Raw genomic sequence first — 20,041 nt, 5'->3', positions numbered from 1 at the left:
ATAACTCAATTTTTGCAAAGTGCATTTAAGTAAAGAGTGTCAAGTGGCGTTCCTGAAGTCCTGATCCTGTAAACCAGACGTCATTTACATGCCAGTCATGTGTCGGTCTGAACTCGAACCTCTTCCCCTTAATTAAACCCATCCAGCCGTGTTGTGCTCGCGCTACGGCTCATTGTCCGGTCGAATGCACGAGCGTGGGAACGGTCCTGAAGTAGGGAAGCGCAACAGACGCCGATTGAATCGGTCGAAGCGACGCAGAGCGTTTGAAGTGATCAGTGAAAGCCTTTAGCACTCAACGAGGATCTGAACAGGAGTTTTACTGTGCCAACTTTCTAAATCTGCTCTGTTTTCAGATCGCGGCGTCGTACGGGAACATCATCTGTGTGTTCGAGCCAGTGGAGGTCAGTCCGCAAGGGAAGGCACAGAAAGTGAGTTTCTTCTGGAGTAAACGTGCTCTGGTTTTAAGGTGTTCAATGCGGAGGAATATCCTGAAAATATCTCACATAGTTGAGCGTGCGCTTGCAACACCAGCATCATGGGTTCGATTCCCGGGGAATGCATGAGCCGATGAACTACTACACTGTACACTGGGGGTCCGAAGGAATAATTGTGATTTTTAATGTGTGTGAAAGTGTCTCTTCTGCTCATCAAAGCTACATTTATTTCACCAAAAATACAGTAAAATCATCAGTTCTTTATGTGAATATACAGTAAAGTGTAATTTATTCCTGTGATCAAAGCTGAATTTATCATCATTACTCCAGTCTTCAGCGTCACATGATCCTTCAGAAATCAGTGTAATATGATGATCTGATGCTCAAGACACATTTATCATTATTATCAGTGTTGAAAACAGTTTGTGGAAACTGTCACATTCTTTGATGAATATAACAGCATATATTTTAAAACAAATCTTTTATAACATTATCAGTGTCTTTACTGCCACTTTTGATAAATTGTATGTGTACTTGCGTAATTAAAATATACATTTCTAGATCTTACTGACCCCAATCTTTTGAACAGTAATGTATCACGGTTTCCACAAAAATATATTTGATCAAATAAATGCAGCCTTGGTTTTCTTTCAAAAGCATTAAAGTCGTACTTATTCCAACCATTTGACGCAGAACATTAAAGCTTCTGACAAACGCATGCGTGTAAATGATGTTAGCATGTGATGTTTGGTGTTCTGTTCAGCAGAAGCTGAATTATCATTGGCAGAAGAGCGGGCAGTTCGTCCTGCAGTCCGTCGCACAGATCCTGGCGTGGCACCCGACCGGTACGTGAGATCAGCTGTTCTCTAACGCTGTTCTCTGCTGCTGTTCTCTAACGCTGTTCTCTGACGCTGTTCTCTGACGCTGTTCTCTGACGCTGTTCTCTGACGCTGTTCTCTGACGCTGTTCTCTGACGCTGTTCTCTAACGCTGTTCTCTGACGCTGTTCTCTGACGCTGTTCTCTGACGCTGTTCTCTGACGCTGTTCTCTGACGCTGTTCTCTGACGCTGTTCTCTGACGCTGTTCTCTGCTGCTGTTCTCTAACGCTGTTCTCTAACGCTGTTCTCTGCTGCTGTTCTCTAACGCTGTTCTCTGACGCTGTTCTCTGACGCTGTTCTCTAACGCTGTTCTCTGACGCTGTTCTCTAACGCTGTTCTCTGACGCTGTTCTCTGCTGCTGTTCTCTAACGCTGTTCTCTAACGCTGTTCTCTGCTGCTGTTCTCTAACGCTGTTCTCTGACGCTGTTCTCTGACGCTGTTCTCTGCTGCTGTTCTCTAACGCTGTTCTCTAACGCTGTTCTCTGCTGCTGTTCTCTAACGCTGTTCTCTGACGCTGTTCTCTGACGCTGTTCTCTGACGCTGTTCTCTAACGCTGTTCTCTGACGCTGTTCTCTGACGCTGTTCTCTAACGCTGTTCTCTGACGCTGTTCTCTGACGCTGTTCTCTAACGCTGTTCTCTGACGCTGTTCTCTGACGCTGTTCTCTCTAACGCTGTTCTCTCTAACGCTGTTCTCTAACGCTGTTCTCTAACACTGTTCTCTGACGCTGTTCTCTAACGCTGTTCTCTAACGCTGTTCTCTGACGCTGTTCTCTGCTGCTGTTCTCTAACGCTGTTCTCTGACGCTGTTCTCTGACGCTGTTCTCTAACGCTGTTCTCTGACGCTGTTCTCTAACGCTGTTCTCTAACGCTGTTCTCTGACGCTGTTCTCTAACGCTGTTCTCTGACGCTGTTCTCTGACGCTGTTCTCTAACGCTGTTCTCTGACGCTGTTCTCTGACGCTGTTCTCTAACGCTGTTCTCTCTAACGCTGTTCTCTCTAACGCTGTTCTCTAACGCTGTTCTCTAACACTGTTCTCTGACGCTGTTCTCTAACGCTGTTCTCTAACGCTGTTCTCTGACGCTGTTCTCTGCTGCTGTTCTCTGCTGCTGTTCTCTGACGCTGTTCTCTGACGCTGTTCTCTAACGCTGTTCTCTGACGCTGTTCTCTAACGCTGTTCTCTAACGCTGTTCTCTGACGCTGTTCTCTAACGCTGTTCTCTGACGCTGTTCTCTGACGCTGTTCTCTGACGCTGTTCTCTAACGCTGTTCTCTGACGCTGTTCTCTGACGCTGTTCTCTGACGCTGTTCTCTGACGCTGTTCTCTGACGCTGTTCTCTGACGCTGTTCTCCGACGCTGTTCTCCGACGCTGTTCTCCGAGCTGTTCTCCGACGCTGTTCTCCGACGCTGTTCTCCGACGCTGTTCTCCGACGCTGTACTCCGACGCTGTACTCCGACGCTGTACTCCGACGCTGTACTCCGACGCTGTACTCCGACGCTGTACTCCGACGCTGTACTCCGACCTGTTCTCCAACGCTGTTCTCCAACGCTGTTCTCCAACGCTGTTCTCCAACGCTGTTCTCCAACGCTGTTCTCCAACGCTGTTCTCCAACGCTGTTCTCCAACGCTGTTCTCCAACGCTGTTCTCTAATGCTGTTGCTGTTCTCTAACGCTGTTCTCCAACGCTGTTCTCCAACGCTGTTCTCCAACGCTGTTCTCCAACGCTGTTCTCCAACGCTGTTCTCCAACGCTGTTCTCCAACGCTGTACTCCAACGCTGTTCTCCAACGCTGTTCTCCAACGCTGTTCTCCAACGCTGTTCTCCAACGCTGTTCTCCAACGCTGTTCTCCAACGCTGTTCTCCAACGCGGTTCTCCAACGCGGTTCTCCAACGCGGTTCTCCAACGCGGTTCTCCAACGCTGTTCTCCAACGCTGTTCTCCAACGCTGTTCTCCAACGCTGTTCTCCAACGCGGTTCTCCAACGCTGTTCTCCAACGCGGTTCTCCAACGGCGTTAGACAACACAGACAGTTAGCTGTTCTCTAACGCTGTTCTCTAACGCTGTTCTCTAACGCTGTTCTCTAACGCTGTTCTCTAACGCGGTTCGGTTCTCTAACGCGGTTCTCTAACGCTGTACTCTAACGCTCTTCTCTAACTCTGTTCTCCGACGCGGTTCTCCGACGCGGTTCTCCGACGCGGTTCTCCGACGCTGTTCTCCGACGCTCTTCTCCGACGCTCTTCTCCGACGCTCTTCTCTGACGCTGTTCTCTAACGCTGTTCTCCAACGTGGTAGTTCTCTAACGCTGTTCTCCAACGTGGTAGTTCTCTGACGCTGTTCTCTAACGCTGTTCTCTAACGCTGTTCTCCAACGTGGTAGTTCTCCAACGTGGTAGTTCTCTAACGCTGTTCTCTAACGCTGTTCTCTAACGCTGTTCTCCAACGTGGTAGTTCTCTAACGCTGTTCTCCAACGTGGTAGTTCTCTGACGCTGTTCTCTAACGCTGTTCTCTAACGCTGTTCTCCAACGTGGTAGTTCTCCAACGTGGTAGTTCTCTAACGCTGTTCTCTAACGCTGTTCTCTAGTGTTGTTCTCTAACTCTCTAACGCGGTTCTCTAACGTGGTTGTTCTCTAACGTGGTTGTTCTCTAACGCTGTTCTCTAACGCTGTTCTCTAACGCTGTTCTCTAACGTGGTTGTTCTCTAACGCTGTTCTCTAACGTGGTTGTTCTCTAACGCTGTTCTCTAACGCTGTTCTCTAACGTGGTTGTTCTCTAACGCTGTTCTCTAACGCTATTCTCTAGCGCTGTTCTCTAGTGTTGTTCTCTAACTCTCTAACGCTGTTCTCTAACGCGGTTCTCTAACGCGGTTCTCTAACGCGGTGCTCTAACGCTGTTCTCTAACGCGGTTCTCTAACGCTGTTCTCTAACGCGGTTCTCTAACGCTGTTCTCTAACGCTGTTCTCTAACGCTGTTCTCTAACGCGGTTCTCTAACGCGGTTCTCTAACGCGGTTCTCTAGTGTTGTTCTCTAACTCTCTAACGCGGTTCTCTAACGCTATTCTCTAACGCGGTTCTCTAACGCGGTTCTCTAACGCTGTTCTCTAACGCTGTTCTCTAACGCGGTTCTCTAACGCGGTTCTCTAACGCGGTTCTCTAACGCTGTTCTCTAGTGTTGTTCTCTAACTCTCTAACGCGGTTCTCTAACGCTATTCTCTAACGCGGTTCTCTAACGCGGTTCTCTAACGCGGTTCTCTAACGCGGTTCTCTAACGCTGTTCTCTAACTCTCTAACGCGGTTCTCTAACGCTATTCTCTAACGCGGTTCTCTAACGCGGTTCTCTAACGCGGTTCTCTAACGCTGTTCTCTAGTGTTGTTCTCTAACTCTCTAACGCGGTTCTCTAACGCGGTTCTCTAACGCGGTTCTCTAACGCGGTTCTCTAACGCTGTTCTCTAGTGTTGTTCTCTAACTCTCTAACGCGGTTCTCTAACGCTATTCTCTAACGCGGTTCTCTAACGCGGTTCTCTAACGCGGTTCTCTAGTGTTGTTCTCTAACGCGGTTCTCTAACGCTGTTCTCTAGTGTTGTTCTCTAACTCTCTAACGCGGTTCTCTAACGCTATTCTCTAACGCGGTTCTCTAACGCGGTTCTCTAACGCTATTCTCTAACGCTGTTCTCTAACTCTCTAACGCGGTTCTCTAACGCTATTCTCTAACGCGGTTCTCTAACGCGGTTCTCTAACGCGGTTCTCTAACGCTGTTCTCTAACGCTGTTCTCTAACGCGGTTCTCTAACGCTATTCTCTAACGCTGTTCTCTAACGCTGTTCTCTAGTGTTGTTCTCTAACGCGGTTCTCTAACGCTATTCTCTAACGCGGTTCTGTAGCGCAGTTCTCTAACGCGGTTCTCTTCAGGTACGTGTCTCCTGACGGGCTCGGCGAGTCTTCAGCTGTGGTGTAACGTGTGTCTCAGTGCAGATGCTGAAGATGAGGCCGTGGGTCCTCAGCGCTCCTGGAGAAGCATATGGCAATGCAAGTCAGTGTTCGTCCTTCACGTCACTCTGAGTTTCTCTGAATACACTCGAACCGCTCCAGTAAAATCTCTCTGCATGTCACAGGTCCGCCGCTTCCACTCACTTCATCAAGTTTTCCCCTGACGGAGAGTTTTTTGCGACCGCAGGACAGGTTCGTGCTTGTACATGTGTGATATGTGCACGACTCCATATTCCATATTCACCCAAAATCCTGCCATCCTCGATTTGAATATGCCGTCTGTTTATTTACAACAAGAAACATCCATTTCATATCCGCTCAGTCGTGAGTGTGTGTTGTTGCAGGACGACTGTTTGGTGAAAGTGTGGTACAGCACCAGGAAATGGCAGGCGGACGTCACCAAACTCTTCACGCCGCTCGACCTGCACTCCGAGATCAACTTCTCCTTCATCTACCTGGCTCACCCTCGCTCCGTCACCGGCTTCTCCTGGAGGAAGACCAGCAAACACATGCCCAGGTGAGTCCAGTCTCCAAGTCTCGGCCTGCAGACGCCTTACACCCTGTCCTAACCAGACGCGGCGGTCAAGTCAACTCACCTTCTCAGAGCGCTTCTACAACACAGAGTTCCACAGCAGCTTTACAGAGATCACAGGAGATTACAGTAACAGTGTTCAGTAGGGGTGTAGCGGTACGCAAAAATCACGGTTCGGTACGTACCTCGGTTTTAAAGTCACGGTTCGGTTCATTTTCGGTACAGTAAGGGAAAGAAATGCAAAACATTAAACTGCTGGTTGTTTACTATAAACTTTTTTTTAACAATTTGTTTACACTTTTTTAAACACACTTTTTACTAAAATATAATGTTAGGCTAATAAATAAAAAAGATATCAAATAAAAAAAGAATAAGAAATAAAATACTGCTGCAAAGTTCTCCACTAAATAAAATACTCTCAAACCAATATTGGCCATGACGCTAGCTAGCGAGAGGCTGGGCTAAAGCGAGCGTATGTGGTGATCTTTATTTATGCGATATTTATGTCCGAGCCGGACCCGAGAGTTAAAGTCCAATTTTTTTTTCTCATACTAATGACACATGTACGTTTGTTTGTGTGGAAATCCCGCTTTTAACAGAAAGGCATTCGGAAATGTCCACAGATGAGCGCATCAGCGCTCTTAGCACAGGCGCACTTGCACGTGTTTCGTTGTCACAGCAACATAAACAAATTTCCGCACACAGGAAGACAGATGTTATGGTAATATTTTACATTTATTTGAATCACAAAAACGATTAATCAGATTTAATCAGTGCAACGCGGAGACTTCCGACACTTAATATGTTCGTGTGGAAACTCGGAATTGATGTATGTTCCGCACACAAAACTAGCCTAATTTACGTGAAAGATTGCATTCGGTGCACATGCGCACCGTACCGAAAGTCCTGTACCGAAGCGGTCCGGTACGAATACATGTACCGTTACACCCCTAGTGTTCAGGCTTTACAGCAGATCTAGAATAAAGTTATTGTCCAGATAAAGTTAGTTTTGATTGATTCACTTCCGTTGTAAAGATCATTAGTTATTAACTTAGCGGCCGCTAACACGACACCGTTCTAACAGAAAACACACACTTTACTGTGTTCTGGCCGTTCATTCACACACACCAGTGTCTGGAGCTCGAGAACACACACTCTGAAACCGGATCTGGTGCAGGTTTAAAAAAAAAAATTAAAGCGTGATCATCTCTGTGTAAGCTTCAAAAATGTGAATCTGTGAAACGCTGACGGCGTGCACATGTGTATTACGTGTTTACTCTATAGATATGAGCGTTTGAGTGTATATGTGCGCAGGCGTGTGTCTTACTCTACAAATTGACCTCAATAAATTACTTGTCTGGCCTTTTCGTAATAAATCATTTTTTGTCGCTTCCGCAAATCCACGCTATGCGATAAGATTCCAGCGACAAGCAATTTGTCTGGCCACACTAGAAGCGATGCGACTACGAGATGTGTCAAAATCAATCAAAACCCACAGCCAATCAGAACAGCGTGTGGGCGGAGTCTCCTGGCGAGTGCACAGCCAATCAGAACAGCGTGTGGGCGGAGCCTTGCAGCGAGTGCACAGCCAATCAGAACAGCGTGTGGGCGGAGTCTTGCAGCGAGTGCACAGCCAATCAGAACAGCGTGTGGGCGGAGTCTCCTGGCGAGTGCACAGCCAATCAGAACAGCGTGTGGGCGGAGTCTTGCAGCGAGTGCACGGCACCAGAGAGTAATCTGACGGCACTCGCAAAAAAATGGACAAGTACATAATCAAATTCACAAATATTGCACCATTTAAACATTATTAAAAATACTGAGTTACTAAAACAATCTTAGTCAAAGAATACACTTGTTTGTTCACAGTTTGAACGTTCTTGTTTCCATGTGTTTAATCTCAAGATCTGAGGAGAATTATCCAGTGTTGCTTTTACAGCTACAAAGCTGGAGCACTAATGATATTCAAAGTCACATGACACGCTTTAACATTAAATAAAGCACATAAACAGTGCCTGAGATTATCATCGCCACACTTTGTGTTTGTAGTTCCGGCGCGACGTCACAGAGAAATAGAAACCGTTTCTACAATAGAATCGTCGCGTGTTGCGGCTGGTCAGGACAAAACTCTGATTAACATGGAAAAGAGGCGTTTACCGCGCGTAGTGAGGACACTGTGTAATGCTCTCGCTGACCGTGTGTGTGTGTGTGTGTGTGTGTGTGTGTGTGTGTGTGTGTGTGTGTGTGTGTGTGTGTGTGTGTGTGTGTGTGTGTTCCTCCAGAGGAGTGGTGTGTAACGTGCTGCTGACCTGCTGCAAGGACAGTGTGTGTCGACTGTGGGCCGAAACGCTTCTGCCCAGCGACTGCCTGCTGTCCGGACTCAGACACAACGACAAGACAAACAACATGAAGAAGTCCTCCAGCAACACCCTGAGCCAGAGCCCGATGGAGGTGAGCGAGCAGACGGCTGCGTGCACTAGTGGTGCAGCGGGTCACGAGACTCACGGCTCGGGTCACGAGACTCACGGCTCGGGTCACGATACTCACGGCTCGGGTCATTTATGGTTTTTGAGCCACGAATCGGATAACTTTTTCCGATCAGTAAAATAAATAAATAAATATATATATATATATATGGGGGAGGGGTGTGACTTTGCTGTTCATTTTTTACTTAAAGCTAACTTGAAGTTCTTCGATACTACAGCAAAAACTACTAGCCTAACTGATAAAGTTCAAACATTATTAAAATCAAGTGAACAGTCAGTAATAAAATAAGAACAAATACAAAAATGACAAGCAGAGATGAATACTAAATAACAAAGTTAAAGTCTAACAGTAGTATTCAGGCACAGAAATTAATAATTAGGCCTAAATGTAAAATAACACTATTTGTTCACTGTAGAAATTAAATATAGTTTATCTTTGTTAAAGCTGTGTTTAGTTGTTTTATTAACATTAATGACGCAGACGACAGCAGGAATATTAGTCAGCTGTCACTTTAAGACCGAATAAACTGAACATCCCGCATAGATAACCCGATTTTCACCTTTTCTTCTGCGTATAAAATAGTTTGAATGTGTAAATTGTGAAGATGAAACACCCTCTGTGACGGTGGGATTGATCAGTTAATCGCATGAGTGTCCACTGATGAAGGCCTAGATCTGCAGCTTCTCTGTTCACAGCTGAACCTGAAGCCGTCGTGGAGAGAGGAGGTGAGGAGCTTATCTCAGCTGTCGTACACCGGCCCTCTTCCACAGCATCAGAACAAACACTACACACACCGCGCCAACATCACGCACGCCAACGCCCTGTGCCACTTCCACATCGCGGCCAGCATCAACCCCGCCACAGGTAACACGACCCGCACTGCAACTGTACAGGGATGTGGTGTGAACTCACACTCGGCCTGCATCACGTATATAATACTATATGGTTTACTAAACATGAGTGGATGAAAGCTGTACACTACCAGTCAAAAGTTTTTAATCTAAGTTTTTAAAAGAAGTCTCTTCTGCTCACCAAGGCTGCATTTATTTGTTTAAAAATACAAAACAAAAACTGTAATTTTGTTAAATATTATTACAATTTAAAATAACTGTTGTCTATGTGAATATATAGTGCAGAAAAGTTAATAATTTTTAATGTTTTTGAGCATTTTTAAGTCTCTTATGTTCACCAAGGCTGATCAAAAATACAGTAAAACAGTGAAATATTATTATAATGTAGATCATCAGTTCTCTATGTGAATATACAGTAAAGTGTAATTTATTCCTGTGAATGTTCAGCATCATTACTCCAGTCTTCAGTGTCACATGATCCTTCAGAAATCAGTGTAATATTATTCATTAATATTATCAGTGTTGAAAACAGTTATTTACATTTTTATTTCAGGATTCTTAGATGAATAGAAAGTTCAAAAGAACAGCATTAATATGAAATGGAAAGCTTTTGAAACATTAAACGCTACCGTTCAAAAGTTTGGGGTCAGTAAGAATTTTTATTTTATTTTTTTTGGAAAAAAATAAATAAATCAATACATTAATTCAGAAAGGATTAATTCAATTGATCAAAAGTTAAAGTAAAGACATTTATAATGTTACAAAAGATTCAATTTCAAATAAATGCTGTTCTTTTGAACTTTCTTTTTATCAAAGAATCCTGACAAAAAAGTGTACACAACTATTTTCAACATTGATAATAATAATGAATAATATTACACTGATTTCTGAAGGATCATGTGACACTGAAGACTGGAGTAATGATGCTGAAAATGATGCTTTGATCACATGAATAAATTATATTTTAAAATAGAAAACAGTTATTTTAAATTGTAATAAACAATATTACATAAAAAAAAAAAATAAGGTGAGCAGAAGAGACTTCTTTTAAAAACATTCCGTTCCAAAAAAATTCCGTTCCAAAACTTTTCTGCTGTCGCTCTTGACGCTCATCTCTCTCTGTAACTCTTTCAAACCTGTTGTCGAAGTGCATGCGAGACCCACAGGCCTGTGTGTGTGTGTGTGTGTGTGCAGACATCCCTCTGCTGCCCTCCATCTCCTCCATGAACGGCTCGGATGAGGAGGAACCGGGCGGCTCGTTCACCGTTCACTGGCTCAACAACAAAGAGCTGCACCTGACGCTGAGCATGGAGGTGTTTCTGCAGCAGCTCAGGAGCCGAGACGAGCAGAACGGGCCCGCAGAACCCTACGGTACTGACACATCACTGTATTAGACCCGCAGAACCCTACGGTACTGACACATCTCTGTATTAGACCCGCTGAGCCCTACGGTACTGGTGTGTGTGTTTGTGTGTGTGTTCAAGGGCAAGGAAACGCGAAAGAGGAATCAGTTCGGTGTTCAAGCCGCTCTTTCTCAGCATGTGTGAGAGATTTTACATTTAAAAGGGATTGAATGTGTAAATTGGCCAGAAAAAACATGTCCAAATGATAAACGTACACTCTATGATGGTTAAATTACCCGTGGGGTCTGGTCCGTACGCTTCACGCTCAACTGCGGAGTGTTTACATTGATAAACAATGGAAATGTAGCGCACGATCTAAAAAAGGCGTGATGTGTGTTGTGACTCATACTGTGATATGAGATTTAGGTCACACTAGAGCACTAGATGTTCATAAACGCGTATTGCGTGGGTGAGAAAGCTGGCGTTGTGTGACATTTGCACACTAATAAGCCTGTGAGGATTCACATGCATCAGAAATGCTTTTCTTACTCAGTGTTTTTGTCTTGTTTCCAGTCCAAATATCTACAAATTCTTAAATCAAGATGCATTTACTAAAGTAGTAAAATGCCATAAAATATTATGTCTTGTTTTCAGGGGAAATCAATCAAAATTAAGATTTTGTTGCAAGAAGTTTTTGCTTAAAAAAAAGCTAAAAATAAATAAATAATGTTAATTCAAACAGGAACAAGATGATTTTGGTGATCTGCCTATTTCTGTGTGGAAAATTGGGTTCTTGAGTAAAAGTTTGACTGGTGATCTAGTATTATAGATACTAGTACAGTATGTCAATAATAGGTGTATAGATATATATATATACTGTGGTAATTTACCCAGTAAAGCCTTTAAAAATAAAAATAAACACATGATGTTTTCTCCTCAAGCAAAATGAAGTCCAATTTGTCAATTCATATAAATGACAGAGATGTGTCCCCTTACATCCACATGTGTGTACGGTGGCCCTGAACGGACAAACGCGTTTCCTCACTATGTTGTTCTTCATGATAAGAAGCGAGCTAAAGTCAGCCAATAAAACACTGACACAATGATGAACAAGTGACAATAACATTCCCAATAACATCGTTATACTGAATAATTACGTTAACATAATATCTTAATTTATCTTGGTAAAGAAACCTCATTGCTAACTGGCTAATCTCTGCTGTCTCAGAAGACGACATCACTTCCTGTCGGCCACCGCAACTTCTGTTGGTGCAATTCACAACCTCACCACTAGATGCTGCTAAACTTACAGACTGCACCTTTAAGAATGTTTTAAATATTTGTACTGGAAACAAGACAAAAATGCTAAGTAGGAACAGCAGTGTGTGAAGGCTCTCTGCTGTGCGCAGATGTGGACGAGGAGGGGAGCGGCGCGTATGCTGGCGCTGTGGATCATCAGGTGGATGTTCTGCTGGGAGACTGGACCCGAGGAGCGGATATGCTGTTCAGCATACACCCGATGGACGGCTCGCTGCTGGTGTGGCACGTCGACTGGCTGGACGAGTACCAGCCGGGCATGTTCCGACAGGCACAGGTACAGCCACTGTTAGTTTGCGTCAGCGAATCATGTTCCTGCTATCACTGTAAAGCTGCTTTGAAACCATCTGCGCCTTATAAATAAAGCTGGCTTGACTTGACTCAATGAGTAATTGTCTGTTCCAGGTGTCCTTCGTGTCCAGAATCCCCGTGGCCTTCCCCACCGGCGACGCCAACTCGCTCAGCCGCAGCGTGGTCATGTACGCCTGCAACAAAAACGTGGACCTGGCGATCCAGCACGGGCGCCAGCGGCCCGCGGGTCTCACACACTCGTCCTCGGCGCTGATCAGTCAGAGCAAACCCTCGTCCAACAGCCTGCGCCTCAGCATCTTCACCCCCAGCGTCCTGATGATCTCCAAACACGCCGACGGATCCCTCAACCAGTGGGCCGTCAGCTTCGCCGAGGACTCGGGCTTCTCCACGGTGCTCAGCGTGTCCCATCAGTCCCGGTACTGCGGCCACCGCTTCCACCTGAACGACCTGGCCTGCCACTCGCTGCTGCCGCTACTGCTGACCACGTCTCACCACAACGCCCTGAGGACACCTGACGCTAATCTGAGCCGCCCGCCGGACCCGGCCCGCAGGAGCCGAGTGTCATCCGGAGGCGTCTCGCAGGACCCTAGTGCCGTCTACAGCGAGCTGATCCTGTGGCGCGTGGATCCGGTGGGGCCGCTGTCGTTCTCGGGAGGCGTGTCGGAGCTAGCAAGGATAAACTCGCTGCACGCGTCGGCCTTTGCTAACGTGGCCTGGCTGCCCGCGCTCATCCCCAGCAACTGCCTCGGTGAGCACACTTTCATTGGTTAAGCTAGGGGTGGGGGTGTGGGGGGGCGATCGATTCACATATGAAAGGCATAGTTCACCCGAAAATGAAAATTAGCTCATGATTTACTCACTCTCAAGCCATCCTAGTGTATATGACATTCTTCTGTCAGACGAACACAATCAGAGTTATATTAATAAATGTCCTGACTCTTCCAAGCTTTATAATGGCTGTTTATGTTTTGAAGTCCATAAAAGTGCGTCTATCCATTATAAAAGTGCATCTATCCATCATAAAAGTGCGTCTGTCCATCATAAAAGTGCATCTCTCCATCATAAAAGTGCGTCTATCCATCATAAAAGTGCGTCTGTCCATCATAAAAGTGCGTCTATCCATCATAAAAGTGCATCTCTCCATCATAAAAGTGCATCTGTCCATCATAAAAGTGCATCTATCCATCATAAAAGTGCATCTGTCCATCATAAAAGTGCATCTATCTATCATAAAAGTGCATCTGTCCATCATAAAAGTGCGTCTGTCCATCATAAAAGTGCTTCTATCCATCATAAAAGTGCATCTGTCCATCATAAAAGTGCATCTGTCCATCATAAAAGTGCATCTGTCCATCATAAAAGTACATCTGTCCATCATAAAAGTGCATCTGTCCATCATAAAAGTGCATCTATCCATCATAAAAGTACATCTGTCCATCATAAAAGTACATCTGTCCATCATAAAAGTACATCTGTCCATCATAAAAGTGCGTCTGTCCATCATAAAAGTGCGTCTGTCCATCATAAAAGTGCATCTATCCATCATAAAAGTGCATCTATCCATCATAAAAGTGCATCTGTCCATCATAAAAGTGCATCTGTCCATCATAAAAGTGCATCTGTCCATCATAAAAGTGCATCTGTCCATCATAAAAGTGCATCTGTCCATCATAAAAGTGCATCTATCCATCATAAAAGTGCATCTGTCCATCATAAAAGTGCATCTGTCCATCATAAAAGTGCATCTGTCCATCATAAAAGTGCATCTGTCCATCATAAAAGTGCATCTATCCATCATAAAAGTGCATCTATCCATCATAAAAGTGCATCTGTCCATCATAAAAGTGCATCTGTCCATCATAAAAGTGCGTCTGTCCATCATAAAAGTGCATCTATCCATCATAAAAGTGCGTCTGTCCATCATAAAAGTGCGTCTGTCCATCATAAAAGTGCATCTATCCATCATAAAAGTGCATCTGTCCATCATAAAAGTGCATCTGTCCATCATAAAAGTGCAACCCAGATCCAGATAATAACTTCCTTTTATAGATTTGTCTGTTGGCTTGATGCTCACAAATTTTAATGATGCAAAAGTGAACGGTGAATATGAACGCTGATAAACGGGCTAGATTAAATTAGCGCAGTTAAGAGGCGTTTATAATCCAAACTAAATAACTCGCGCTCGATTAGGACTAACAGTGGCGGCTGTTCATTTCTCTGCTGTTCGATTCTCGATTTAAAAAATAATAATCTATGCATATATTTAATTGAAATTGGATTCAAAATCGAGAATCAATTTGAATGGAATCGGGGGATTTCAAAATATTCCCACCCCTAATAAAAGCAAAGTTCACTGCGGAAGCCTTTGCAGTTTCTTCTATAAACCTGATTAGTTCAGTCTGACAGTCTCGAGTGATAAAGAAGAAAGCCAGTATAGGACAGGAGAAAGCACTCAGTATTTGGGGTATTTCTGGAGGTTCATCCGTTAATAAGCGAGCTGGAAACACATCTCTGCTGTGCCATCAGCCTCCACTGCATAGAATATTCATAACTGTGTGTTCAGCTTATGAATGTTTACTGTGCATCTCTAAAAGTTTAATTGATGCTCCTTTGTTCTGATTGGATGTTGGTCTGTTCATATTTGATGTCTTTCCCATAGGTGTGTATGGAAACTCACCCAGCGCCTGCTTCATTGCCAGTGACGGACACTCGCTGAGGCTGTACCAGGCCATCGTGGAGGCCAAGAAGCTGCTGAGTGAACTCTCCAACCCGGACATCTCCGTAAGACCCTGACCCTAACCCTGGCCTTCAGATCGCCGTACACCAGGCCTGTGCCCGGTTGCATAAAGCACCTTAAGTGAAATTTTCCCTTAAGTTCGCCCTTATGTTTCCCTTAAACCTAAGGGTGTTGCAGAAAAATACCCTTAAGTGTTACTTAACGGTTTTTTTTAAGTGAAACGTCATAAACACTTAGAATTTCCCTTAAATGCTGTTTTTTCACTTAAGTAATCCCTTAAAACCCCTTAACGGTCATTTCCCTACATACATAAGGCTTGGAAATCGTAAGCTTAAGAGTAACGCGGACAAAAAATAAGACGACATGGCTGAATTTATGGAACCAGCTGAAGATCATTATGTGCCAAGAAGAATTGTTAGGGATAGGGAGAACCCTTTGGACCATCTTAGCGATGAAAAATTGTTGCAAGAATACCGTTTTGATCGATGCGCAATATTTGACATCTCTAACAAACTAGACGGCGACCTTGACCGTGTCACATCGCAACCACTCTACCTGCGGTGTTACAACTGCTTATAGCACTGCGTTTATTTGCAACTGGGAGTTTTCAGACGATAGTGGGAGATGTTTTCCACGTTCATAAGTCGTCTGTCAGCAGAGGGGTTCACCGGGTTGCGGGGGCTATTTCCCACTAGTGTTAGTGTTTTGCGTATCTATGGCAACAACAGACTTTTATAAGTGAATCCAGGATCGCTGTCGTGAAACACTTAAATGTTTCCCTTACCTTAGAGAATCGTTTAAGAGATTATAAGCAACACCCTTAAGTTATTCTCTTAGGTAAGGGGAAATCGCCCCTTAAGTGTCATGCTTAAGGGAAAAACTTAAGGTGCTTTATGCAAGGCCTTCAGATCGGCCTAAACCGGGCCTGGCAAAATGGCTGAAAAGCTCAATTCAAAAGCAATACTAATGTTAGAGGAAGAATGTGCGGTGTTGTCTCCTGTGTCCACAAGAGGGCGCAAGCGGGCGCAATGAGCAAATATATAAACCAAATCAGGCATCGCATCTTTTACTGAAATTAAATGACATTCACTTTTTAAAGTGCATTAACTTTTGTTCTTAAAAACGATTGTTCTTAAATAAAATATAATTTCCTTAAAGTGCATGCAAGGAAAATGAGGTTACAATAGTGCATAAAACTGTGTCTGTGCATCAGTGAAAACCTGAGAACACACACACACACACACTTCAACACACACACTTCAACACACAGCGTAATGAACTACATGAACACACAACAGCAAACTGACATTCAGAAACACTTCTACTCACACACACACACACAAACTTACACTCTCACACGCACACTCTCTCTCACACACACACACACACACACACACACACACACACACACACACACACACACACACACACACACACACACACACTCACTCACCAACCCGGTCAGTGACGTCATCATCATGTTTCAGTTTTTGCATTAGAATGTGCAGTTTTTTTATTATTAATTCAACGATCATTCTAAATGCTGATGTGTGTGTGCGGCCCTAGTGTGGAGCAGAGTCCTGCAAACATGTGCTGTGTTGTTCCTGCAGAAGTCCGTCAGCGAGGTGTTTAACATCATCAGCCAGCAGTCGACGGCCAGGCCGGGCTGCATCGTTGAGCTCGACGCCATCACTGACTTTGTACGTATAAGATCCACTATGAGATGTTCTGACAGCAACGATGACATCACGGTTACTCCAGAGCGGATATATATATATATGAACTAAATTAATCACTTTTTTACAACAGAAATGAACATCACTGAACTTAAGCTGGACTGTGACTATTCTCTTCTGGAAAATAGTTCTACTTTGCTGCATTATTTCCTGTTATCTCTGTACAGCTGCTCTAAACTCTGTGTGCTGTAGAAACACACACACACACACACACACACACACACACACACACACTCTGTGCTGTAGAGATAAAGCGGACTCGAGTGTAACTAACTAAAGAGTGTCATGCCGTTTCCCAGAATGCTCAGCACTCACCATCTCTCTCGCTGTGTGTTCAGCAGGGGAAAGCGACGCAGCTGTTGCACGTGTTCGAGGAGGACCTGATCTTGGGAAAAGAGAAACTAGACGATAGCCTGCAGGATTCTGGTAGGAGATCATTCTCTCTGATTACTCACGGACTTACACCTACATGCAGCCAGATCACCCGCTAGTACTGGGACTGGCGGCTCAGATAACCCGCTAGTACTGGGACTGGCGGCTCAGATAACCCGCTAGTACTGGGACTGGCGGCTCAGATAACCCGCTAGTACTGGGATTGGCGGCTCAGATAACCCGCTAGTACTGGGACTGGCGGCTCAGATAACCCGCTAGTACTGGGACTGGCGGCTCAGATAACCCGCTAGTACTGGGACTGGCGGCTCAGATAACCCGCTAGTACTGGGACTGGCGGCTCAGATCACCCGCTAGTACTGGGACTGGCGGCTCGGATCACCCGCTAGTACTGGGACTGGCGGCTCGGATCACCCGCTAGTACTGGGACTGGCGGCTCAGATAACTCGCTAGTACTGGGACTGGCGGCTCGGATCACCCGCTAGTACTGGGACTGGCGGCTCAGATAACCCGCTAGTACTGGGACTGGCGGCTCAGATAACCCGCTAGTACTGGGACTGGCGGCTCAGATAACCCGCTAGTACTGGGACTGGCGGCTCAGATCACCCGCTAGTACTGGGACTGGCGGCTCAGATAACCCGCTAGTACTGGGACTGGCGGCTCAGATCACCCGCTAGTACTGGGACTGGCGGCTCAGATAACCCGCTAGTACTGGGACTGGCGGCTCAGATAACCCGCTAGTACTGGGACTGGCGGCTCGGATCACCCGCTAGTACTGGGACTGGCGGCTCAGATCACCCGCTAGTACTGGGACTGGCGGCTCAGATCACCCGCTAGTACTGGGACTGGCGGCTCGGATCACCCGCTAGTACTGGGATTGGCGGCTCAGATAACCCGCTAGTACTGGGACTGGCGGCTCAGATAACCCGCTAGTACTGGGACTGGCGGCTCAGATAACCCGCTAGTACTGGGACTGGCGGCTCAGATAACCCGCTAGTACTGGGACTGGCGGCTCAGATAACCCGCTAGTACTGGGACTGGCGGCTCAGATCACCCGCTAGTACTGGGACTGGCGGCTCAGATCACCCGCTAGTACTGGGACTGGCGGCTCAGATAACCCGCTAGTACTGGGACTGGCGGCTCAGATAACCCGCTAGTACTGGGACTGGCGGCTCAGATAACCCGCTAGTACTGGGACTGGTGGCTCAGATCACCCGCTAGTACTGGGACTGGCGGCTCAGATAACCCGCTAGTACTGGGACTGGCGGCTCAGATAACCCGCTAGTACTGGGACTGGCGGCTCAGATAACCCGCTAGTACTGGGACTGGCGGCTCAGATCACCCGCTAGTACTGGGACTGGCGGCTCAGATAACCCGCTAGTACTGGGACTGGCGGCTCAGATAACCCGCTAGTACTGGGACTGGCGGCTCAGATAACCCGCTAGTACTGGGACTGGCGGCTCAGATAACCCGCTAGTACTGGGACTGACGGCTCAGATCACCCGCTAGTACTGGGACTGGCGGCTCAGATAACCCGCTAGTACTGGGACTGGCGGCTCAGATAACCCGCTAGTACTGGGACTGGCGGCTCAGATAACCCGCTAGTACTGGGACTGGTGGCTCAGATCACCCGCTAGTACTGGGACTGGTGGCTCAGATCACCCGCTAGTACTGGGACTGGCGGCTCAGATAACCCGCTAGTACTGGGACTGGCGGCTCAGATAACCCGCTAGTACTGGGACTGGCGGCTCAGATAACCCGCTAGTACTGGGACTGGCGGCTCAGATAACCCGCTAGTACTGGGACTGGCGGCTCAGATAACCCGCTAGTACTGGGACTGGCGGCTCAGATAACCCGCTAGTACTGGGACTGGCGGCTCAGATAACCCGCTAGTACTGGGACTGGCGGCTCAGATAACCCGCTAGTACTGGGACTGGCGGCTCAGATAACCCGCTAGTACTGGGACTGGCGGCTCAGATAACCCGCTAGTACTGGGACTGGCGGCTCAGATAACCCGCTAGTACTGGGACTGACGGCTCAGATCACCCGCTAGTACTGGGACTGGCGGCTCAGATCACCCGCTAGTACTGGGACTGGCGGCTCAGATAACCCGCTAGTACTGGGACTGGCGGCTCAGATAACCCGCTAGTACTGGGACTGACGGCTCAGATCACCCGCTAGTACTGGGACTGGCAGCTCAGATAACCCGCTAGTACTGGGACTGGCGGCTCAGATCACCCGCTAGTACTGGGACTGGCGGCTCAGATAACCCGCTAGTACTGGAACTGGCAGCTCAATCGCACTGGAGGCTTCATGTAAACGCCTTCATCTTGACTGAGCTCGATCCCAGTGACATTACAATCGGATAGAAATAGTGTAATGACGTAGCAATAGCGTAATGACATAGCAATAGCGTAGTGACGTAGCAATAGCGTAGTGACGTAGCAATAGCGTAATGACGTAGCAATAGCGTAATGACGTAGCAATAGCGTAATGACGTAGCAATAGCGTAATGACGTAGAAATAGCGTAATGACGTAGAAATAGCGTAATGACGTAGCAATAGCGTAATGACGTAGAATAGCGCAATGACGTAGCAATAGCGTAATGACGTAGCAATAGCGTAATGACGTAGAAATAGCGTAATGACGTAGAAATAGCGTAATGACGTAGAATAGCGCAATGACGTAGAATAGCGCAATGACGTAGCAATAGCGTAATGACGTAGCAATAACGCAATGACGTAGCAATAGCGTAATGACGTAGAAATCACGTAATGATGTAGAAATCACGTAATGACATAGAAATCGCATAATGACGTAGCAATAGCGTAATGGCGTGTGACGTGCTGTTCTCCTGGTGAATAAAGTGTGGTGTAAGCGAGTGTGTCGTCCTCTATAATCCTCTTCCTCTGGTGTGTGAAGTGGAGCAGGACAACGGCCGCCAGCGCTGGCTCCAGACTCTCACACACACACCACTGGGTCTGGGCAGTTTTACTGCGTGATCAATATAAGCAGCAGCACAGCGGCTCATATGATCACTGTCTC

At 46.2% G+C, this 20,041-nt stretch overlaps 1 protein-coding gene across 1 annotated transcript in view; it reads left to right on the top strand.

Moving 5' to 3' along the window:
- dmxl1 (Dmx like 1) overlaps positions 1 to 20,041 on the top strand; it is a 59,041-nt gene that overhangs the window by 3,677 nt on the left and 35,323 nt on the right. The window contains exons 4-16 of the mRNA XM_079636616.1: positions 354 to 428; positions 1,198 to 1,279; positions 5,216 to 5,336; positions 5,419 to 5,485; positions 5,638 to 5,810; positions 8,105 to 8,273; positions 9,005 to 9,173; positions 10,355 to 10,531; positions 11,913 to 12,097; positions 12,226 to 12,880; positions 14,792 to 14,913; positions 16,480 to 16,569; positions 16,944 to 17,031. Of these exons, the coding sequence (XP_079492742.1) occupies positions 354 to 428; positions 1,198 to 1,279; positions 5,216 to 5,336; positions 5,419 to 5,485; positions 5,638 to 5,810; positions 8,105 to 8,273; positions 9,005 to 9,173; positions 10,355 to 10,531; positions 11,913 to 12,097; positions 12,226 to 12,880; positions 14,792 to 14,913; positions 16,480 to 16,569; positions 16,944 to 17,031 (2,173 nt within the window). The remainder of the gene's footprint in view (positions 1 to 353; positions 429 to 1,197; positions 1,280 to 5,215; positions 5,337 to 5,418; positions 5,486 to 5,637; positions 5,811 to 8,104; positions 8,274 to 9,004; positions 9,174 to 10,354; positions 10,532 to 11,912; positions 12,098 to 12,225; positions 12,881 to 14,791; positions 14,914 to 16,479; positions 16,570 to 16,943; positions 17,032 to 20,041) is intronic.

This window comes from Phoxinus phoxinus (genome assembly GCF_949152265.1).
Source record: "Phoxinus phoxinus genome assembly, chromosome: 15".
NCBI classification, from domain to species: Eukaryota; Metazoa; Chordata; class Actinopteri; order Cypriniformes; family Leuciscidae; genus Phoxinus; species Phoxinus phoxinus.
Note: the sequence above shows the minus strand (reverse complement) of the source record. Positions and strands in the feature narration are given on the sequence as shown.